Source organism: Ictidomys tridecemlineatus, chromosome 14 (assembly GCF_052094955.1).
Source record: "Ictidomys tridecemlineatus isolate mIctTri1 chromosome 14, mIctTri1.hap1, whole genome shotgun sequence".
NCBI classification, from domain to species: domain Eukaryota; kingdom Metazoa; phylum Chordata; class Mammalia; order Rodentia; family Sciuridae; genus Ictidomys; species Ictidomys tridecemlineatus.
This window is the reverse complement of record NC_135490.1, coordinates 2321885-2345245: the sequence shown is the minus strand read 5'-3', so window position 1 is coordinate 2345245 and position 23361 is coordinate 2321885. Positions and strand designations below refer to the sequence as shown.

Here is a 23361-nt window from a genome sequence, read left to right as displayed (position 1 = left end):
CTGACTTTCAGGGAGTGACCTTCCCACAGCAGAACTGGTGCCAGGAGAGAGGTCCAACACGGAGGGAGACCTGGGGCTCCTAGTGTTCACTGTCTTTCCCACTCCTCGCAAGTCCAGCAGCCTGTGCACTGCCTATAGCAGGGGTCTGTGGGCCTTTGGCTAGAACAGACAGTTTTGCATGTTTCTGTTTCTTGGAACCTGGCAGTAAACTGAAGGTAATGCTCAATGGAAAATGGAAGACAATTTAGAAATGTAAGAAATGTGACAGTGTCTTTCACTTCCTGAAATAACTTCTGGATTTCCATCCTACCAAGAGATAGAAAATAAGTCTCAGGCCGGTCTGAGTCCCTCCTTCCCTCTGCCCCACTTCACTTTCCTTATAGCACCACTTCAATGGCAGGGAGCCTTCCTGGGGCCCCAGCCTGGGGGAGGACCTAGTCCTGGTCACCTGTGCATGCTGTGGGGATCTCTGGGCTCTGGATCCCATCCAGTCCTGGGTCTGCTCTCTCTCCTGACTGCAAGCCTTTTCCCATCTCTTGGCTTTCCACTCTGCAGAGAGAAACACTTCTCCTAGGCCCAGCCTACCTGTATTTCTTCTGCTCAACAGACAGCTGAGATTTTAAAGGACAGAGGATGCTGACTCGACCAGCCTGTACATGGGAGGAAGAGCAGGCACCCCTCTGTGGGAGGGAGGGGCAGGGCTGGGAACCCCTCAGTGCACACCCAGTTTGGAAGCTCTTGCTCTGCTCTCCTGGGCAACTGCAGCTAACTCCGGGAACCCAAGAACTGGCCTGATGTGTGTTGAGGTTTTCCATTGCTCATAGTGAATTTTTATTTGCTTATATACTTATTTGCTTATTTAGTGTGTTGTTGCTCTAATACCTAAAACCTGAGATTTGCTACAATAGGTTTTTGAAGTGTGGTGAAATATGAAGGAAAAAATATCACTTAGAAGAAAGAAGGCGTTATGTGGAAGAAGCACTCTGTTTTGGATCCTAGCTCCTCTAGTCACCCATGTATGCTCATTTGCAGAGCTGGGGATCAAGCCTGAGCCTTGGGCATGCTAGACAGGTGCTGCACCGCAGAGCCACACCCACAGGCACTGAGTGGCTCTGAATGCCGGGGCCCATCTCTGCCTCAGACAGCTCCATCCGCATCCTCTGTCACTAGGTTCCTGGGAGGCTGTCCAGTCCATAAGAAGCAACTGAATATCACACACTGTTTTACAAAGTATCTTCTTGAGATAGAAGAAATCAAACCATTCAGTTGTGCTTCCTTCCAGGTGATTTTATTTATTTTATTATAGTTCCTCAGGAACATTCCTGAAGTTACAATAGGTGGTATGGTATTTATTAAATCTTAGAACTTGGATACAAAGAGATCATGTGATTTCTTCAAGTCAGTAAGGCAGGCAGACACCTGAATTCAGGTCTTTATGATGCCAACAATGCAGTGCAGGGTCCTCAGGCCCATCCCAGGCTGAACGGCTCACAGGAACTTGGATCTCTCAAATGCATTACACTACAGAACAGGGCTGTGTGGGGCAGAGTCCAGAGGTACCAGATATGCTCCTGCTGTCCCCTCTCAGTTGTTGTGGTCATGATGTGTGGCAACATGCAGAGAATTGCCAAACAGAAATGCTCCTCTGAGCTGTGCACTGCCTACAGTTTGCATGAGCGTCAGCAGCATAGGCACAGGTGGCTGCCCACATGCTGACCTGAGCCTCTGGCCCTGCAGAGCATGCTCTGACACCACATGGCTACAACCATGTGGTTCACACGGGAGCACAGAGAAGGCCATCTGCCCAGAGGCCCCACCTAAGCGCAGATATTCTATCCAGGCCAGGCACTGAAAGTACTTAGTGGATCCCTTCTGGGGGACAAGGACCAGACTTTCAGTATTCAGGACAGGGGCAGCCCATGCTTGTCCCATTGCCCTGGCAATGATGCAGTGGGAAACGGGATAGAGGTTCCAGCTGTGGGACATGCTTACTCATTACATTTCCTACTGAAGCTTCTTAACATTGAATGATCCAGGCTGCATAGTGGAAATAGTTGTGAATAAATACACCAGATTTCTTCTCATTTCTGTAATCTTTGCAGCACAGTATTTAAACAATGTGTGGCTGGTTATAAACTCAGCATGGAGTGGATACTTGAGGAATGATGTCTGATGATTCTGAAGTCATGCGTGTTGGGCTGCTTCAGGGACAGTTAATGTTCTGCATGACATTTCCATTCTCATTTAGGGGTAATTGAATGTTTTTAGATTCATATGCAATATTTTCACATCTTGAGTTTGGAAAATATGTGTCATTGACATTTATTTGATAAATTAGGACATTTTAATTCACCTTTTCAAAATTGGGATGGCCACTTATTCAAGTAGCTAAAGGAGCGTGATTTGGGTGTCTGTTCACCAACAAAGCAATGCTGCCCAGGTTTTGATTCCACCACATTGAGCTCCATCCTCTGAACTGGGAGTAGGCCTGCATTTACACACATTGGCTGTATTTGTGTTGTTCAAGGGGAAGTAGCACTCACCATCATCCTCACCTGCTTACACACTCACTAGAACACATGGCTCCCTGCAGCTGCCTGGGGCACAGTGTTCTGAGGTCCTCTCCCAGGTCTCTGGCTGTGCACTGTGCACACACACTTAGGAGGGTCTTTTAACTGTCATTGTAACTTAAGTTATCTCCTCTACAGACATTTTAGGTTGTGTTTCGTTTGAGATTTATGAGAAAAAGAATGCTTGTTATATATTCAAGGATTTGTCCTTGATTTTCTCAGTGATAGAAAATTAGATGAAAAATGTTAAAAGGAAGCTGTCAGCAACTATTAAATAATTAGTACTGCAGGTGCTCAGGGCTCGGAGTTAAAAGCAGCGGTTCTGAGGGCATTCACCGAGGAAAGAGCCCTCCTGCGTGCAAACCCCCACTTCTCCAGGTGTGTTTCAGGTGGGGTCTGTACTTCTGGAACAGAGGCAGATTTTAAATCCCCTGTCTGGTCTTGTTGCCCTTGTTTCCCAGGGAGCTTCCTTCTGAAGCAGGACCTCTGGTCAGAGACATAGGGGTGACGCCTGTACAGGGAGGGGAACATGGGGATGGATGGCATGGCAGAGCAAGCCCTGGCAGAGGCTCCCTGCCTCCTCTTTCCAATGAGAACTACCCCCATATGCATGAGCACAGGCCCAGGGTCTGCGGGCTGTTTAGCTTCTTAATCAGAGAAGTTCTTTGGGGAGAATTAGTGTTGCAATTTCGCAGTCGGTTCAGTGTCTTCTTTTTTAGTGCATTAAAACAAAACAAGCCTGGCACAGACAGTGGTACACGCCTGTAATCCCAGCAGCTTGGGAGGCTGAGGCAGGAGGATAGCAAGTTCAAAGCCAGCCTCAGCAACTTAGCAAGGCCCTAAGCAACTCAGTGAAACCCTTCTCTAAATAAAAAATAAAATAAAATAAAAGAATAAGAAGAAACCAGTCTAGGGAACATATATCTGTAATCTCATTATCTCTGTAGACTGAGACAGGAGGATCCCAAGTTCAAGGCCAGCTTCAGCAACTTAGCAAGATCCTACCTCAAAATAATAACTGAAAAGGGCTGGGAATGTAGCCAGTGGTAGAGCACCCCTGGGTTCAATCCTCATACAACAAAAAGTGTCTGCCCACCTGCCCACTTGCCATGCCGGACACTCTCCTCTGGCACATTCCACACTCTAGGATTTCATCATGGCAGTCTAATAAGATATACCTAGGAGTTTTTGGTGTTTCATAAAAAATAATCTCCTATAAGATGGAAATGCCAGGGTGGTCTTTAGTTTTGGTTAAGTGGCTCTTCGAGGTAGGTATGGAGGGGGGGTCAGGATGGAGGGCTGTGGAAGAGAACAGGGTCCTGAGTGACGGCTTGGAGGAATGCCCCCCAGCACTACTGACATAGGAAGTTGCCCGCCCACAGCCCCAATAGTGTAGCTTTAAAAAACGTATCGCCTAAGAGCTTGGTTTTTGCAATACACTTTTTAATTTTTGAAATCAGGTTATTTTTCTCCACTGAGAACTTTAAGCAACACGCCTGCTCCATTTTCTTCTGGTTATAATAAAACTAGCAAAAGCAATCCACCTGGCTGTTGAGTGACAAGTGCAAAGTCCCGTCTCTGAGTACTTGCTGATACTATGCAAATAACACTTCATTTAAGAAAAAATGAGACATACCGGTCGCTTTCAGTGTGATATTGTCGTACCATGTTATCCTTCCTTCTTGTGGTATTTCTATCTTCCTCATCTTTTACAAAGCAAACTTGTGGGTCATCACCTCCCTGGATTAAAATTCCCCACAGAAAAGAGTCATAGAGTGAGACTGGAGCCACAGGAGAGTTGAGAGAAACCCTGCTCTACGGCAGCCCAGGCTGTCATGGGAGATGTGGGGAGGAGCGGAGATGTGGGGAGGAGCGGCTGTGTGGTGGCATTTTTTGCAGGAGCGATATAGGGTGGGTGGGGGTGTGCTCTCACATATTTTTCAACTGTCCCAGGGTCCTGCCACCGCTGCACACATCCCTGTACCCCACCTCTGCCTGTCTTGAAAGCTGCTTAGACTCTCTGGACCTCACTTCTCCTGGCTGAAACGATTTGGGTGTATTACTTATCACTGAATTTGTCTGATTTTTCTGACACAGACCTCCTCCTTCTTCTTTTTTTTCAGTTTATTTCCCCTAAAAATTATCTCTAAGTACCTCCCTGCATGTTGTAGGAAATGTGATTTGCCATTTCAGTAGGAGAGAGATTGCCACCATCTACCACTTTCTGTAAGGAAACCTATAAAAGTGTTGTTCAAGTGTATTCTCGTGGCAAATATCATAAAAAAGGTGACAAATTGACATCTGGGGCTGTGGCTGTGGCTCAGTAGTGGAGGACTTGCCTAGCACATGTGAGGCCCTGGGTTCAATGCCCAGAACCACATGAAACAATAAATAAATAAGTAGAATAAAGGTACTGTGAAGAAAAGATTTAAAAACTGACCTCTGTCTGAAGTTTCAGATAGTAACTGTGACACCCAAACACAGCTGCCTAATGGAGGAGAATGGGTTGGGGTCACGCTGAGGCACACATTCAAGAAAGCACACCAGCTAGGAGGAACAAGTCCCTCGACCTCTGGGCTGCCTTGCTCCTGGGCCACACCTGGCCCCTGCTCCCTGGCTCTGCAGAAGCCCTCCCTGTAGACTCAGCCTAGTGCCCTGCTTGGGAACAGCCCCTCTGTGCTGGCCTGGCCCAGCTGCCATGCCCACCCCATGTCCTCTTGCACCTCACAGCTGTGAGTTCCTGGAGCAGAGGTTAGGTACTTCCTGCTAACCCTCCTATCCCTCCTCCTCCCCTCCCCTCCCCCTCCCCTCCCCTCCCTCCTCCCCTCCCCCTCCCCTCCTCCCCTCCCTTCCCTTCTGTTCCTACCTGTCTCCTCCCCAGCTTCCTCTCCTCCCTTCCTTGTTGTTAGTAACTGTCCTTCAAAGCTACATTCTTTAGGTTCCAGACCACTTGATGAGAAGAGGAGGAGGGAGTCCTTGTCTGGTCACCTGAGTTTGTCACTAGACCACAAGTCCCCTCTGGCACAGGCCGCCTGCCTGGCATTGTTCGCGTGAGCTCAGGCCTGACCTGTGGTGGTGGGCAGCGTCTGCCAGGCTCTGCCACCCTCCCTGCACACCAATAAGCATGCGCGCCCCCACCCACCATGCACAGCTGCTCTCCCAGCCTGGACGTGGCATGACACCTCGTGCCTGCAGTGGACCTCCTGGACTGTGTCCCAATGGCTTCTGTCACTAACAGTCTCTTACCTGGCACACCTGATGCTGAAGTTCTCAAGGAAGTACTCTTAAGGGTGCAGGTAATTTCTTTAAAACTTCAAATCCATAAGTCCTGGCTAGTGAACACTGCTGTGGTGGGTCAGGTGCTCTGGTGGCCCATGCCGTGGTGGACAAGGGATAAGTAGGGCCACTTTCCTGTACCCTGCTGGTGCTGGGCACAGTGACCCCAGGAGAGCGTGTGACTGGAAGCACAGGAGGGATCTCTGCTTTACTTCTATATGTTTTGTTCTTGTTTTTCTCTTGTAAGAAGAAATCTATTCTCACTGTTGAGCATAAAAATAACACACATACACAAGTCCAACTGTGTTAAGTTATATCCGTAGACAGTTATGAGTAGGATGGTTTATGAGTCAGCAAGTAATTAGTGAGACAGTGTGTCCATCAACAGTTCCAGGCTTTATTTGTATATATTTGATTGAAAAATAGCACTGTAGAATATTTTGTTTCATAATCTGCTTTTTATCACAGTAACCATTATCCTGTTTCACATGGGAATGCATATCAGAGGCCTAATGTAAGTAATTTCACATCTACATGAAGCATAATAAACAGGACCCAGACTGGGCCCCGCCTCTCATTCCTGAGGAGAAGCTAGGCTTCCCTCATGGGGCCCTGGGGCTTGGGGTGCAAGGTGTGCAGAGCTGGGCCAGCCACCGTGCGCCACCTGTGTGGGGCCCTCAGGTTCTATTCTTGGTTTTCATAATTCCTTACACAAAAAAATTATGCACATTTTGTGGGCATAGTTAGAATTCAATATTTGATTTTTTTTCCACATTTGCAGACGCAGAGTTTGCCATGATTAGAAGCATACTAAAAGCAATTGAGGCTATATGATTGTAACCTACATAAGTTTTTTAGTGAATTTCAGTGATCTCAGCTAGAAGTCTCATGCTATTACTTCTTTAAGGAGATGTAACATGCTAATTTTTTAAAGTAATATGCTCGGCACATATTGGATCATTTGTATGGCAATTATGACTTCTCCCAAGGGTCTTGCAGCTATGTATTTTCAAAATGACCATCAACAGTTGCAAGAAATGTTTCTATAGCAGTTTCAAACTTGGATCTCTTTCTTGATTTCATTTGCAAAGTATCTAAATAATATACAGAGGAAAATTACATATAGAAAAATTCTGAGACAATGAGCTTTGTGGAGTGACCAAATCAATTCATTTATTGATATACTAATTATAATGTTAAACTTTGTATCACAAAAATCCTCGATTAGAAAGTTTAATTTTGTGCTCTTTTAAAATGCAAAAAAAAATTTCTAAGCACTCTTATATACTTATACCTCAAAAATATTAATAAACCATATAATTTTAAAATATGACAAATACCTATATAGAATAGTATTTATACATTTAAATGTTTATACAAATTTCATTATTTTAATGCTTACTTGCATTTTTCTATCTGTATAAAATTTAATATTTTAATTATCTTATTTTGAAAACAAGTAAAACATAAGTTAAAGTGATAAAATATATCCATAAATTATATATGCTGATATCATTTATTTTAACTGTGTTAGAATATACTTACATAAAAGCTTCTGAAACCACTTATCAAGTACTATCAGTAAGAAATCATCTGAGTATTTTCTATTTTAAAAAAAAATCTAAGAATTGACAAAAAGAGGCTTCAGAATTTAATTGCATTGTATTTAATGTGAAATATTTATGAAATTTAAATATGGATATTATATTTTACATATAATATCATATGTAAATATGTTCCTGAAATGAATTATATTATACATGGATTCAACATTCTCTCTTCCTATCTTTCAAGATTATTCCTGGGCCTCTTAGATTCCATGAAAAGCAACATAAATTATTCTAGTTGAATGTTATTCAAGCTGTTTGGAGATCATTAATAACTGGGCATCCGGTAAGGTAAGATTTCTTTGAGAGAGTCCTGAAAATTATTCATGAATCTTATATCCAGAGTCCTGGAATATACAGAAATAGACTGGGACAGACATGGAGGCCTCAGCCCTCACTCTCTCCAGGGGCCAGCCCTGGGCTCTGGGCCACCGCTGTCCAGCTTAGCCCACGGCCAGCACAGGCTTCCTAAATGAAGGTTCGCTACGTGGCTAATCCAGAAGGGAGTCTGAATTAGAGAGACAGACCCTAATTACCTTTAACCAGCTCAGGACGGCTTCTCCTGCCTCCAGCCTCCAGCTACCTATTAGGGTAGCGAGGTTGACTGAAGAGGCCAGCGAGAGAGAGGGAACACGCCAGGAGTGGACTCTTATTGGGGAACAAAAAATTCTGGGGAAAATCCCATCGATTGTAGATTAAGGGGGACAGCGTCCCAAGGTCAGGGGTGACAATTGGGTTTTCAGGGTAGTGGCCAGACACCCCTCCACACGGACAAGCCCTCAGACCTGAGAAGGGGGAAAAGCTCTGGACACAAGGATGTGTCTAAGCGCCTCTTGGCCAGCCGGGAGGTAACTCCAGTCACGTGCGAGGAGGGCCTCCCACAGTCCAGTGCTGCAGGTTTCCACTCGCGGACACACGTAGGGGGATAGTGAGGGACCAGGCAGGTGGTGGTGGGCAATGATCAGGAATCTTGAAAACAGTACAATGGGTTTTTTTAAAGCTCACGTATACTGGTTTTACATCAGAATATGCTTATTTTATTTAAATAGTAAACATTTGGTTTAATTTGAAGATATGTAAAGAAAATATTTTTCATTTGAACTTTTGCCGCCACAGTGATCTTTCAGTTATTCGGGGTCCTTATAATATACTTCCTTGTTTTTCTCTTTGGTAGCAAAACAGTCTGGGGGGCAATTAGGTTGAAAAGAGTGAAGGTTTTGAACGCCAGCCAAATAATCTTTACTTACTATAGAATAAGAATCGTTAACTTTCTTTTTAGATTCTAAACAATGCATTTGGGGGATTTCATTGGAATCTAAAATACATTTTTTAAAAATTACTGTAAACTCAAGAGTTTGATTGAAGTCTGTGGCAGCAGGAGTGGAGAACACGGGGAAAACAAGGATGTGTCTAAGCGCCTGTTGCCCAGCCAGGGATAAATCATGGGCATTCCACTGTGTTTCATGAGGTGCACCGTGGTATATTGCAGGCGAAGAGAGGGAAGCCAGAAAATGCCTGGCCCTGTGATGAGCTGGTACCCGGGAAGCCCGGCCCTTAGTGCTCACTCCGACTGCCATGCCACAGGTCCAGAACCAGATTCAGAAAGGCAAGGTGTTTCTGGGAACTCATTTCTATGTAAACCATCCCTTAAAATCCCTAAGGGCTTGCTGAGGCCCTGACCTCCAGCAACCGCCGCGTGCTGCCTGTCCCCAGCTCCCCCCTTTCCTCCCTGGCCAATGCACTGTGCTTGGCCATTGCTGCAGTGCAATGACACATTGTGATTCTCCTCCTTTCACAAGTCTTAGACACTTTCTTTGCTGTTACCGTGGAAACTACCTACAACAACCTAAAATCAGAACATTTTCAATCAATACCAACTTAACTTTAATGCTATACAAAAACTTTGAACCTTCCCCCGCAAGGGCTCTTCCCCCCACTTTATGCAATTGATGTCAGAAATCTTGCCTTCCTGCATTACGTATCTACTGGTAGAGATTCATAATCATTGTATGCACTGTCTTGTAAACAGTAAACAAAATAAAATCAGTAGAATGCTTGGTCTCACATTTTCCCATGTGTTTTCTTTACTGGAGAAATTCATATTTTCATTTTGTTTTAGTCAGCTATTTCACTGCTGTGACTAAAAGACCAGCCAGAACAATTGTAGAGGAGGGAAAGTTTATTTAGGGGCTCACGGTTTCAGGGGTGTCAATCCACAGACAGCAGACTCCATTCCTGGGGCTCCAGGTGAGGCTGACCATCATAGAGGAAGAGTGTGGCAGAGGGAAGCAGCTCACTAATGATCAGGAGGCAGAGACTCCACTCATCAGATACAAATATATACCCCAAAGCCACACCCCGATGCCCACCTCCTCCAGCCACACCCTCCTGCCTGCAGCCACCACTCAATTAATCCCACCAGGGGATTAAGTCACTGATGGGTGAGGCTCTCATAGACGGCCATCTCTTCTCTGAGCCGTCTGCCTTGCCTCTCACATCAGCTTCTGGGGAGCTCCTCACAACCAAACCACAGTGCCTGTGGCCTCAAGTGACTGTCTTGTGACCTTCTGTTTCAACTTGAAGGACTCCAGCGTTCGTGCAGGGAAGGCCTGCTGCTAAGGAACTCCCTCACTACGATTTATCTGCAAATGTATTGCATTTAGCAGACATTTTTGAACTAAAAGAGTATTAAATGAAAGGAGCCAAATTTCTGGTGCCTTGATATGTCATGGGAAAGAATTACTGGAGGTATCTTTTGTCTACTGTTTTTATTCCAGATGTAGTGTCTCCACAGTTATATTTTTCACATGTTTGGACAGATTATAGATCTTCAAAACATGAAAAGCATATCCTACACATGATCTGTCCTTACAATGACCCTGGAATTTCTCTCTTAAAGTGTCCTCTTATCATCTCTCTCTACTTTTGCTGAGTTAAGTGGAACTTAAATAACAACTTTTGAATGCAAATGATATTAGGATCTAAGAACTGTAAGATAATATAGCCTCGTAGATGGTCACTTTGAAGGGGCAGTTCTGCTGGATGAGGACTTCTCAGTTAACCGTGCTTTTCTTTCATCTTTCGAGTATATTGTCGTGCTCCATCCAGCCTGCCGCGTTTCTGCTGAGGAGTCTAAGGGTCCTATTGGGGAGCCCCAGTTGTGGTGCATTGTGCTCTCTTTCTGCTTCCAAGATCTTCCCTGGGTCAAAAACCTCGTTGTGAAGGGTCTTTGGGAACTCTCTGGGTCTATCACACTTACATGGAGTTGGTTGAACTCCTTGAATTTGTACATTCTTTCTGGCTACAAATAAGAGGATCACCTACTCAAATGGGCTTCAACTGAGGTAAACGCTGAGAGGTCAGCTGCATGTTAAGATGGGGTGGGACCCTTACAGGTGGATGCTCAGCCTCCAGGATGACATAGAGGGTCCTGGTTCCTGAGCTACCTCATCACCTTGCTGCTTCTATCCTTGGACTCCCAACGACAGCACTGAAGTTCAGGTTTCAAAATCCAGGCACAGTGAGGTCAATGGGGTCTCGGCCAGCACCCACACATGTCCTTCAGGGGCAATCATATGGACCTACACCCACATTCCATCCAGTTGAATTGGCTCACAAGCCCTCTGTTAGGCAAATTCTGGACAGAAAGAGGGAATTGCCTTGGTTGGACTGGCAAGCTACAGGGTAGGATGGGTGTTGACGTGGCAGCCACTGAATCCAGCATACGAAGGGTCCTTTAGAAGCCATTCGGAGGTAGTGAGGTGCCAGGGAGAGGGCATGCTCGTACTTGGAGAGACTCCACAGCAAACCTGCACACTGGTGCAGCGAGGCCCTTGCTCCTGAGTCCAATTCCTCAGCATGGTCAGGTCAAGTTGGGATTCACTAGGAGGCTTTATTTAGAGGCCCTGCACAGACCTTCTGTGTGGTCACCCCCTGTGTCATTGATCCTGGGGATGAGCAAGGACATGCTCTCCCTGAGTTCCGGTGTCTTTATACCCTGATGTCACGCTTCTGTCTTGCTCCTCAGTGTGACATAAGGGTGATTGTAATGAGCACATGTGTTTTTTAATTAAGCTTCAGCTCCTCCAGTGGAGGAAAGTAAAAATCAAAGACATTTTCATTCTTTCATTGGAAGAGTCTCAAGTATCAGGAAGGAGAACCACGTCCTGTTTTAATGGTGCCAAGCTGACTTAACTCTTAGGTCACGTGTTAAATTCGTTCCCTGGGTATCTCCTCAGTGACTGCCCCGCACCCTCACATGCCTTCTCTCTGTTACAGTGAGCCAAGGAGGCGTTGCCCTGGTCTCCGACATGTGTCCAGATCCCGGGACTCCAGAAAACGGCAGGAGAGCCGGCTCTGACTTCAGGTAGGAGATCAAGCACTGTGTGAAAGCAAGCTGTCCCCTCACCCACACCCCCGTCATTTTGTTGAACTCTTCTGTCCTTTTAATTGACAGACACAACTGCTTTATTTGCAGATCTCTAAAACATATGCTGGACGTTTCCAGATACACCAGAATTGACACTTTCCAGTATATGAGCCAACAAATACAATTCTTTAAATGTATGTGATCAAATTTATCTTTAGGGGGATTTTTCTTGTTTTTAGTCTGTTACCATTTGATATTCTAATGCTTTTGATATTCAAAAAGAAGGAAAACTGATAGACTGATAATTGTGCCATTAAATAAACTTTCAAAGCAATTAGTGTTAGTGGCAGTCAGTGGGATTGATTCAGAAAATGCGGTGAATCCTTTGACCAGGGTTCTGAGGGCCTGGAGCCTTCTCTGGTTGCTGCGGGAGGAGTGCAGCTGGCTCTGTGATCCTGCAACTCCTGTGGAGACTGGTGTGTGTGTGCCTTGGGTCTGTGTGGTCTCTGGACCAGTTAGTGATTGGAGTAAGCTGAAGAATCCAGGGCCAAGGGGCGAGGATGAATGAACCGTTGCTCCCACGATCGCTCCATTTTGGAGGAAGAAACAAAAGGGTTGGGGCAAAGGATCAGGGCTAGTGACTGAGCAGGCACTGGGGGGACAGTGATACCATTGGACAGGGAATGGAGCACCGCTCAGGAACCTGGGGAGCTGCTGCGGTGTGTTTAAAAGCACAATGCCATAGACCGGGGGATTATAAAATAGCAAAGAAAAGGTTGGTTTTGGTTCCAAGATCTGGAGGCCCCGGTCGAGGGGCTGGCCCAGGTGGTGGAGTTCTCGGTAGCAGTGTCTTCAGTGTCACTGATCAGCATAGGTCCTTGGAGGCCAGCCTGACACGGGTCTTACTCAAATGATGTTTTTTTAAAGCTGTTCTGCCCCTGGCCAGGAAGAGGGAAGCCAGGGGTGCACACGTGGGCCTGGGTGCACAGCAGATTCGCCCCTGCGACTACCTCAGTCCTTCCCCCATCTCTCTTGTTCCCGTGCCTCCGTGTTTGTAGTGATCAAGTGACTTAACACTTCAGACTGACTCAAAAACCTGTTACATTAGCTAAAGATGTAAACTGTTATTTCCATCATCTGTGGTACGGGGTTTATGTATTCACACATCTACATCCACACAGCTCGTAGCATTTTCTCTTATCCTTGCCTGCATGCACTGCCTAGCACCCCTACCCCAAGGTTGACTGGGAATAGGGAGATGTCTGCACCTTATTTCTGAGCTTAGACAAGAGAAATTCTGGTTTTAGTCATAAGTATATTATCAGCCCAGGGTTCTTCATAGATGCCCTGTGAGGTCCAGGATATAATCTTCTACTTTTAATTTGTTGGGAGTTTCTATTTTAAAATAGAAATAGATAAGATTTTGGTTTTTCTACATCTGCTTGGATGGTCTTTTGTTTGTGTAGTTTGTTCATACGATAAATAAATGGATGTTCCAATATTAAGACAACCTGCTTTCTGGAATAGAATTAATTTGGTCATGATGAATTATCCTTTTTAAATGCTATTGGATTTCACTTGCCAAAATTTGTTCGGATTCTTTGCATGTACATTTATCATGGATATGGAGTCTTGTAATTATTTTGTCTAGTTTTGCCACCAAAGTAACACTGAACTCATACAATTAATTTGGAAATGTTTTCTCCTCTGGGATATTCTAGAAAAATGCGTGTGTGTTTGGTAATTTTTTTCTTAAATGTTGGGAGAATTCCTAAGTGAAGCCATCAGGAATTGGAACTTTCTTACGAGTTTAGTTTTTTACTAATTATAAATTCAAAGTATTTTCTACTTAAAGGTCTATTATGTTATCTATTTCATACTTCAAGGAACTTCAATACTTGGTATCTTTCAAGGAATTTTAAAATTTCATTTAAGTTATTAAATTTACTCTGAAAGCTTTCCATAGTATTTTCTGTACCTTTTAAATTGTGGATGATGCCACAGCTCAAATTCCTGATGTTCATAATTTGTGTTTTTCTTATTCTGCCTGATTCATCTGGCAAGCAAAATGTCAATGCTATTGATCTTCTTAAAACAAAGTTTAGTTTCACTGGTTTTCCCTATTATTTGTCTCCAATTTTACTGATTTTTTCTTTTTGTTATTAAATTTGTTTTAATACTTTTTTCTGATTATTGTGAGTTTTGTTCTTCTCTTTCAAGTTTCTTAAGTGTGAGGCCGAGATCAGTGATTTAAGTCTGTTTTTTTGTTGTTATTGTTGTTGTTTAAATGCCTTTGTAGCACTAATGCTATAAATTTTATTTTAAGAACTGCTTTGGATGCACCCCTTCAATTTTGATATTATGTTTTCATTTCATGCAGTTCAAATAGGTTTTGTTTTCTTTTATGCTTCCTTTTTGGTTAGACATGCTATTTAGCTTCCAAATGTCTGGTGATTTTTCCAAGCAAATTTGTGGTTAAAGAGCAAACTTTGTATATCTGAAGTTCCTTTAAATGTATTGGCAATTGCTTTATGGCTGAGCACATGCTCCGTCTTGGTGACTATTCCTGGAACAAAATGCATACCCTGCTGTTGAGTATGCATTTAATCCACGCTGGTTGGCATCGTTGTTAGGCAGCTTTGTGTCACTGTGACCAACATACCTGATAAGAGCAGCTTAGGAAAGGGCACGTTTATCTGTTTATCTGAGGCTCACAGTTTCTCTCAGTCCAGAGGCGGCTAGGTCCCTTGCTCTGGGCCAAGATAAGGCAGCACATCATGCAGGTGGGCGCAGAGGAGGAGCACTGTCCATTCTTAGCAGCCAGAAAACAGAGAAGGAGAAGAAAGGAGGGAAGGAGGGAAGGAGGGAGAGGAGGGGAGGGTTGAGGAGTGAAGGGGCCCAGTGAAGATGTACCCTTGAGGCTGCAGTCCCAGTGACCCGTTTCCTCCCACCAAGCCCTGCCCCACCTGCCTAGTTACCACCCACCCCATTCAGACTTGGGTGGTCAGGGTACAGCTCTCAGGGTCAAGCACTTCACCTCTGAACATCACTGCACCAACACAGGGACTTGGGGGCACCTATATCTGACACATACAGAGACAGAGATGTATCAAAATCTCCTGCTGAGACCGTGAATTTGTGGGTGTCTCCTTGCCACTTCCTTAGTTTTTCCTTTATGCAATTTGAATATGTTAATAGGTAAATGGATTTTAAAATTGCCACGCCTTTTGTTTAATTCATATTTTTGACATTATAAAATAATGTCAAATTATTCTTGGTAATATTTTTCTATTCTGAAATTGTCCTTGTTAATATTACAAAGCATCTCATCAGAAAAATCTTGAGGCATTGAGAAACTGTCAAGCTCAGGGTAGCAGAGATGATCTTCAAATATTCTAATTTCTACTAGATGATTTTGATTTTGTGATTGGCTACAAATTTTGTCAGTTGTTTTCTTTGAAGTAAAAGACTCATTCATTCTTTTTTTTAAGGAAAATGTCTGACAAATCCTCAAATGTTAACAGTGATGGTTTGTCAGTAGTTCTTTCAGATGAAGCGGTGCTCACTGGGGGAACAGGCAGGGAATCGGGCTCCCACTCCAACCAAGGCCTGTGTCTTTCCTCCAGACCTCCTCAGGGCAGATGTGCCATGCAGCCGCGTGTTGAGATGTGCTGTGTTGAGATGAGCTGGAGTCAGCAGCTCCCCGCTGCCCAGCAGTGTCTCACGGAGCCTGGCCTTCTCTGCTGTTTGGTGGTGCTGTTGCTGTCTGTTTCCCACCATTGCTTTGCTCCCTTGGTGAAGATGGCAACAGGAAGCAAAGCCCATGTCGCATGTTCCTATTATTATAATTTTGACTTCCAAGAGCCTCTAAAAGTGCCCCTTTCCAGGGACCAATGGTCCACACCTTGAAAACAGATGTCCTGGGGTGCAAGCTGATTTTACCAGCAAAAAGAATGTTATTGGAGTCACAAGGAAAAATCCAGAATATTTGAAGGAAAATCCATGTTCAGATGTTTGCTACATTGTAACTTCAAAGGAATGGAATGTCCTGATTACTGTCAGTGCCAGTTGTGTGACAATCATGGCGTCAGATGCATAGGACCTCTATTGATGCGCTGCCAGGGCCACCATCTATTCCCACATGACAGCAGAACCCAGGTAGTCCTCATGTACCCTGAGGAGCACAGCTGTGTGTACAGGTACCGTGTGACCCTTAGAGCAAAGGACATGTGACTACATCCAGCATGTAATATGTTCACTGCTGACATTGATGTTCATAACAGAGGAAGGGTTCTGAACAGCTTGAAGTGTTTCTGAGACAGTTTTTAATGAAAGGCAATTCTGTTCTTTCTAATTTCTAAGTTCTTGTAATCAGAACTAATGATGAAGGTATGATCCAAACTAAGGACAGCCGCAGTCAAGATGAGTGGATGGATTGTGGTCAGCACTCAAATTCTGTTTTGTTTGGAAAGAGGTTGCTTTATTATGTTGGTAAATAGTCCTCATCTGGTTTTATTTATATTGTTTATGGAAATCTTTTTTTCCGAAGGCAATCTAAATATTAATCTCAGCATTATCTATAAATTATTTAAAGTAAATGAAGCCTAAAACACAAAGCTTTCTCATTTGAACTCAAGTCAGCTTGAGGACAGTCCCCTCTCCCAGAGACAAAGCGTCTGCTGTAGAGCTGAGTTCAAATAGGATGGATGGAATCACCCAGATGGACCACGTGAAGGAAGGGCTGAGCTGGTGGGAGAGGTCATGAGGGGTCCTGGCCACCGCTGTTCATCCACTCCCTCTGCTAGAGAGCATCTGTACCCTCTGTCCAGGCAAATATGATGATCTTGATTTTTATAAATAAGTCTCTTTTGAAATTCAAAATGTGAACACATCCACACTCTCATCTTGGTAGACAGATTTGAGCTGGACCTTGTTGGCTGAAGCCCCTGTGCACCTTGCTGACCTCTAACAAGGGTAGTTCTAATGCCTACAGTTTTCCACACCCACTGTACCGGACCACCGGATGAGGCGCGCAGGTTGTGGACTCCCCAAAGTCACCAGGTGAAGAGATGGCTGAGAGCCGCACTGGAGCCCAGCATTCCAGGCATGTGTCTGAGCACAGGGGCATGTGTCCCTGACCACCGAGAGCAGCTGTCCTGCTGCACACTGCCAGGTGCTGCAGATTCTTCATATATACCGTTTCTGATCCTACGATACCTCCTGTAGAAACCTCTCCATCACATTTAACAGGTGCTGAAACTGAATTGAGGGAGCCCTGGATGCTCTGAAAATTGGGCCTCCGGTCTGCTCCTCCTTCCCTGGCACAGGCCCCAGTGCCTGTGTGACAGTCCCTCCCTGCGGTGTGGCCGCTGCTCTCTTTAGTGTCTCATTGCAACATGGCACTCACCTTCCCACACAGGATGGTTTTCCTTCCTGCCGCACCGACAGCTGCCACACCAGTTGTTCTCCTTGGGGACTCCTCCAGGAGCCGAGCCGAGCCGTCTGCTGTGGAAACAGACGAGGAGCTCAGACAGGCACAGCCACAGCCCTGTGGTCCTGCTGGGCTGCTGTCCTCCTGTGGCAGGGATGTGTCCTGTCCCCGCAGCCCCCCTCATTGAACCGCACGTCTGCCCACAGGGTGCCCGCTGTTCCCAGGGCTCCACCCTCTGGCTTTAACCTTCCTGCGACTTTGGGTTTAGGACACTGATTTATGTTCCATAATCTCTTTAATTTTTTTTTTTTAGTTGCAGAGAGACATAATATCTTTATTTATTTTTATGTGGTGCTGACGATAGAGCCCAGTGCCGCCCATGTGGAAGGCAAGCGCTCTACCACTGAGCTATAGCCCCAGCCTTCAGCTCTTTAAATCACAAGCTCCGGAAGGAAAGGGGACAGGCCTTATTGATTTCATTTCTCATTACTCTGCCCAGCATAAGGTAGACGTGTTCTCTATTGAACCGGGTTAAATCCCAGCTAACAAACCCGTCCCTAGGGATATAGGACCATGGCCTCATTAGGTCTCTGTTAAGCCAATTAAGTTAAACAGGACAGGTCAGGGAGCAGATGAACAACTGTTTAGAGAAAACATGACCTCTGCCCAGAGCGGGGCTGGAGGCTGGAAGAGTGACAGTTATTACCTAAAAACAAACATTGAATTTGCATCGTGGATACAGAGACACCAACATGCATGCTGGACGCTTCTGATCCTGCACCTTTCATCCTTCCTAAAAATAAGCTTTATTTTTAATTTTATTTTGTAAATTACTTTATGAAGTTACAGGACATCAAATGGGACTATCTGTCATCGAATAGAAGGAGAAATTGAGGTCCATAAAGGAAACCCCAGGTGGTCATGAGGAGCAGAGTCCAATTAGTGACCACATCTCCTGACGCAAGGCGGCTCTTTCCACTCCCACGGGTGGTTTTCAGCGCCTCACCAGCCGGCTGACAGTTCACCCGCCGTCCCGTCCCTGCGTGGCTCCACACTTCTCCACCCTGGCCCCCGAGTGGCAGCAGAACCCCTGCCCCTCCGCTCAGGAAGCACAAAGCCTGGCAGATGGGCTGTTGTCCGGGAGGAAGTTGCTCTTCCTTTCCCAGAGGGTCGCTTTCCTTGATGCCTCTGAGTCTGAGTGATGTTTTAGGGAGGGAGATGGCAGAGACCAGGCACTTACCTGCCACTGCAGGCTCTGTGGCTGGGGGTCTGAGGGCACCCGTGTGATAGTGCGTCCTTGGCTGGTAGGGAGAAGAAAGGAGACCTGTCCAGAACCCTCTGGCCATCTCCATCCTGTAGGTGTTATTTTTCTTTTATAATTCTTCTTCTTATTTTTTAAACTTATCATAATGGAAAAGTCAATTAGACTTACAAAGTTGGAACAGATTTTTCATTTTTCACACACCAAGGTCTTTTTACTGGCTCTCCCACTTAGCTCTTCCTTATTTCTAAGTTCAGGATTTTCTCTGTGGTGTGTTGCTTTCCTCATCCCTTCCACAATGCTGAGGGTGCGTTACCTACATTGAGCCTCAGGTCAGGATTGTGGGTACCAGGTGCCACCTCCTCCAGGTGCCCATGCAGGGCCACCTCCTGACCGTGCTACCTGAAATGGACCTCGTGTTCCCCCTCCTCCCTGCCTCTGAGCTCTCCTTTTACTTGCTAGGACTGGCCACTGAAACTTAGGTGCATGCCTCAGTTCACAGGGTTATTTTAATAAGCACTGTGCAGGTTTAGTTACCCCCCTCTCTCCATAGGAATGGGACCTGATTTTGTCTGCCTTCACATTCCCAATGCCAAGCCCTGTGCTTGGCTCACAGTGAGCATTCAGTGATGATGTGTTAAGTCATTTATTTTTACTTTTCATAGGAAGCATTTGCATTCACATTCTGTAAGTGCTAACTGGATATGCAGAATGTTGATTTTCAGGTACATTCTCGGGAATACGATTATTTCAATAAGAGAGCGAGCGTCTATTCATTCAGTCCGTACAGCGTATTCGGTACTGAGCCCCTGCTGCTTCCAAGATTAGTTATGCACATCATTGCTCATCTTAATAACGAGAAGGAAATGTGGGTTCTCTCACTGCTGTTGTTAAAATATCACTGGGTTATTCGGCCTGCACTTTCCTACAATTAAAAAATCAATTTGCCAGTAAAAGAAGATTTTAAAGTTCAGAATAAAGACCATATTGATGTTTCATTTAAATGAAATTTGGGAACTATGATGGAAGCCTGCCGCAGTCTTGGCTGGGCACAAGATCACAAGCCACTCATAGCTTAGTAGATTCAAACAGCAATTCTTTATTCCCGAACTCACACCGGCCTCTACACACACGTTCTGGGGAAATCCCAGTTCTGCCGCAATTCACGTCCCAAAATACTTTCTGAATTCCACGAGAACTCAACAGCAACTCAGGCAGCAGGAACGCCCTATTCCCAGCAGGACTAACCTTCAACCTGGAACCGCCTTAAACCCAGATTGTCTTAAACCGGAAACACCTTAAACCCAAATTATCCTAAACCGGGATACTTCCTAAAACCTGCAGGATACACCCTAAACCTGGATCCACCCTGGTCCTTGAGCAGGGTCACCTTTCTCAAAGACAAATGCAATGTCACAGCAAATTTCCAAGGCAAGTCCATTTAACATGGGGGTACACTGGCAAGGAAATTTCGATGCGTCATTCCTACTTGTCAATGGCCCTCAGCAGAAGCCTTTAGAAACTTAAAAAACACCTAAGCTTTGTTTCATGTTGGAAGAGTTTTCCACACCTCATATCTTTCCACCCAGTGTATTTTGTTTCTGCAAGCCTTGCTTGGTCCGTCCATGATTTCCTGGCTACTCAGCTGCACAGGGCGAAAAGCAACAACATGGAGAAGAAAGCATTTCTTTTAGATGCTCCCTGTAAATTAAACCGGTGGGTGAAGGTGCACGTGCCCTCTGCTGTGTCCTGCACTTGAATCTGCAACGCCAGTGATCCCGACCTGCTCCAAAGTGTCTTTGAAATTTGAAATTAAAAATTGAGGACGCAACACATTTCTGTGCCCTTACCTGAAGGCAGTCATGTAGACTTCTAAAGGTTCCCTGCTCCAAAGGAACTGAGCTAGTCTAAGAAAAATGGGTGGCAGTGATTGCTGCTCTTTCAAAGACTGCAGGCTGTATCCACAAGAGCTACGTGAAGACAAACCACAGCCAATATTTTCCTGTTTGCACTATTTGAAACCTTTACGTCCCTTTGAAAAAGGAGCACTGTGAGTGTTTCAGGTAGCATCTATCTGGCTAAAGCTTCTTCCCATAAAGGATCCCCTGGGTAGCACTCGGGTACATTCTCTCTCTGTCTTCCACAGTCTTCTCAATATCTGTAATAGCACATATTTATTTTCAAAATAGTAAAGTATCCATTTAAATAATTTTCTGTGAAAGTAGATCATTGATACTTAAGTAGATCAATTTGTCAAAAGATGGTGGAAGAACTAATTAGCCCACTGTATCATCTTCATCGTAAAGGAATATTAATACGCCTAGAAGTGTCCTCTGTAACCTGGTTCTCTGCTTCTTGGTCCTTCACCTGTGAAAGGGTAGGACAAAATAGGTGACGTCATTACTTCGGGGCCACGCCTGTGGTGTGGAGCTCTGTGGCTCTAAGTCAGGTTTCCTCCGTGGCCTGTTGTTGAACAAGACTCTGCCCAGCCGGGAAGGTGCTCCGGGGGGGCCAACAACCCTGAAGCCCCGGGGAGGCCTGTGGGTCGGTATCTGGGATGGCACGGAGTTGTGCCCCCCTGGGGCCTCGCTCCCTGCTCTCTAATTGTCTGCTCCTTTAGAAACTCTTTAGCTTTGCAGGTTTTTCATTGTGTTTTCCTCTCTGGCCCCACCAGCGGTCTGTTGAAGGATGGAAGGGTTGTGCTTGCTGGTCTGCACCACACAGGAAGTACTTCAGCTTACCCCAAATATTCTGACATAAGTCCTCAGGAACTTAGCCTGGGAATTAGGATTTTTAAAATTAATTTGGTTAGTATTTTAACTATTCAGTTGCACTTAGATATCTAGGTCATATCCACTGTCTGTGTGTGGATCAGCAGCATTAAGGTCATGCACACGAGGTGCAGCCAGGACCAGCCTCCCCCCGGAGCCCTCTCATCCTGCCACCTGAAGCTCTGGGCCGTAAAGCAGCCTTCACTTCCCTCCGGCCACGTCCCTTGGTGACTGCGATTCCACCTTCCAGCTCCGGGGATGCATCTGCTCCATAGGTACCTGGCCATCAGGGTTATGACAAGAGCCACACTTTTTGTTGGTAACATGCAGTTGACGACCATTCCCCACGTGGCTTATGGCATTCCTGGTAGGACGGGGGTGAGCACAGCCCTTGGAGGCTGTCCCTGGAGACCGCGTTGGATATCCTGGGAAAGTCTGGAAATCTCATTACAGGGCCTTTCCCGAGTCTTCTGTCCACTGCAGCTTCTGTGTGTCTGCAGAAGAAACAAGGTTCCAGTTGTTTCTTGCTGCAATAAGGTGGTCCAATCTTAGTGACCTCCCTCAAATGATGATCCGGGTAAAACAGTGAGAAGCAAGGCCAGTGGGCAGTGTCCTGGGCAGCAGCCCCCAGGTGCACAGTGCATGGGCAGTGGGCCCAGGAGCCAGGTGGCCCTCCTGGGAGGCACATACACAGGAGCCACTGAGCTCTCTGGGGCTTGTGCCCTGCTGTCCAGCATGCCTCACCGATGGGTGCCTTAGTGAGGAACAGCTGTGTGCTCAGCGCTGACCGTCATGGAGAACAGCACGGAAACCACAGGTGTGGCTCCTGGTGCTGCTGCAGACCCCTGTTCCCCACTCATCCACAGTTCCAATTAGTATATTAAAACCACCTTTTAAGTTGATAAAACATTGTTTTTACAAAGGTTTGGAAGAAGGTTATTTATGATGAATGCATGTCATGGCATAGAGATTGGTGTACGTATTGTATTTCTGTTTCAGTCAGCTTCTCACTGCTCTAACCAAGAGACCTGAGAAGAACAAATGTAGAAGAGGAAGAGTTTATTTGGGGCTCACAGTTTCAGAGGTCTCAGTGCACAGGTAGCAGGCTCCATTCCTTGGGGCTCCAGGAGAGGCAGAATATCATGGAGAAAGAGCGTAGCCGAGGGAGGAGGCTCACGTGATGATGAGGAAGCAGAGAGAGGCTCCACTCACCAGATACAAAGTGTAACCCCCAAGCCAAGTCCCGGGGACCCCCTCCTCCAGCCGGACCGCACCGCCTCCAGTTAACTCAGTTAATCCTCTCAGGTGACTGATTTGCCGGTTGGGTTAAGGCTGACATAACCCAATCATTTCACCCCTAACCTTGCATTGTCTCATACATGAGCTTTTGGGGGACACCTTACTTCCCAGCCAGAACCTACCACTTATCCAGATCGCTGCCCTTCAGACTCTGCTGCCGCCTCCAGTGATGCTTCTTGCCTCCTGTGGTGGTCGGCCGCGGATTCCCACTGTAATCTGCAGCACGGTGCTGACCTCCTGGAGAACAGAGGGGCAAGCGGTGGGCAAGCGGGGGAGCCACTCATTCCCTGAGCAACGTTTTGGGATCTCTGGGTGGTGGCCTGTGACAACAGAACCAACCTCAGAGACGCCGTACTTCTAACCCTGCTGGGAATTGCTGGTTACGAGTGGATTCACAGTTCTGTATCTGTGTCCTAGAGGAAATCGAGAAGGTAGCCGGCTAGACAGCTTTTGTTCTTAGCTGTGATCTATTTAAGATAAATCAGAATCCCAATAAATAAGCGAAAACGCAATCAGTCCTTTTGTCCCCTCTGTCCTATTAAACACCCTTTGCAGCAGTTGTCTGAAGTCCATTAGCAATGCCCCTCAGCTTCCTCTTCATACACATGGGAGCAGGCACGTGGGAGGGTCAGGAGACGAGGATCTGTCCACGTTCAGCTTCCCGATGCCCGCCCAGTGCGTGTGCTTAGTGGTCTCCTCACTCCCTTTCCCATACTGGACTTTTGGTGAGCACAACCTTGGAATAGCAGAGAAGGGCCCCTTTATGCTGCTGAGTAT

The 23361-nt window shown here is 45.8% G+C and overlaps 1 protein-coding gene across 2 annotated transcripts in view; it reads left to right on the top strand.

Moving 5' to 3' along the window:
* Positions 1-23361, top strand: part of Csmd1 (CUB and Sushi multiple domains 1) — a 1629066-nt gene that overhangs the window by 1137463 nt on the left and 468242 nt on the right. For both annotated transcript variants that reach the window (XM_040292009.2, XM_040292008.2), the window contains exon 8: positions 11732-11819. In XM_040292009.2, coding sequence (XP_040147943.1) covers positions 11732-11819 — 88 coding nt within the window. The remainder of the gene's footprint in view (positions 1-11731; positions 11820-23361) is intronic.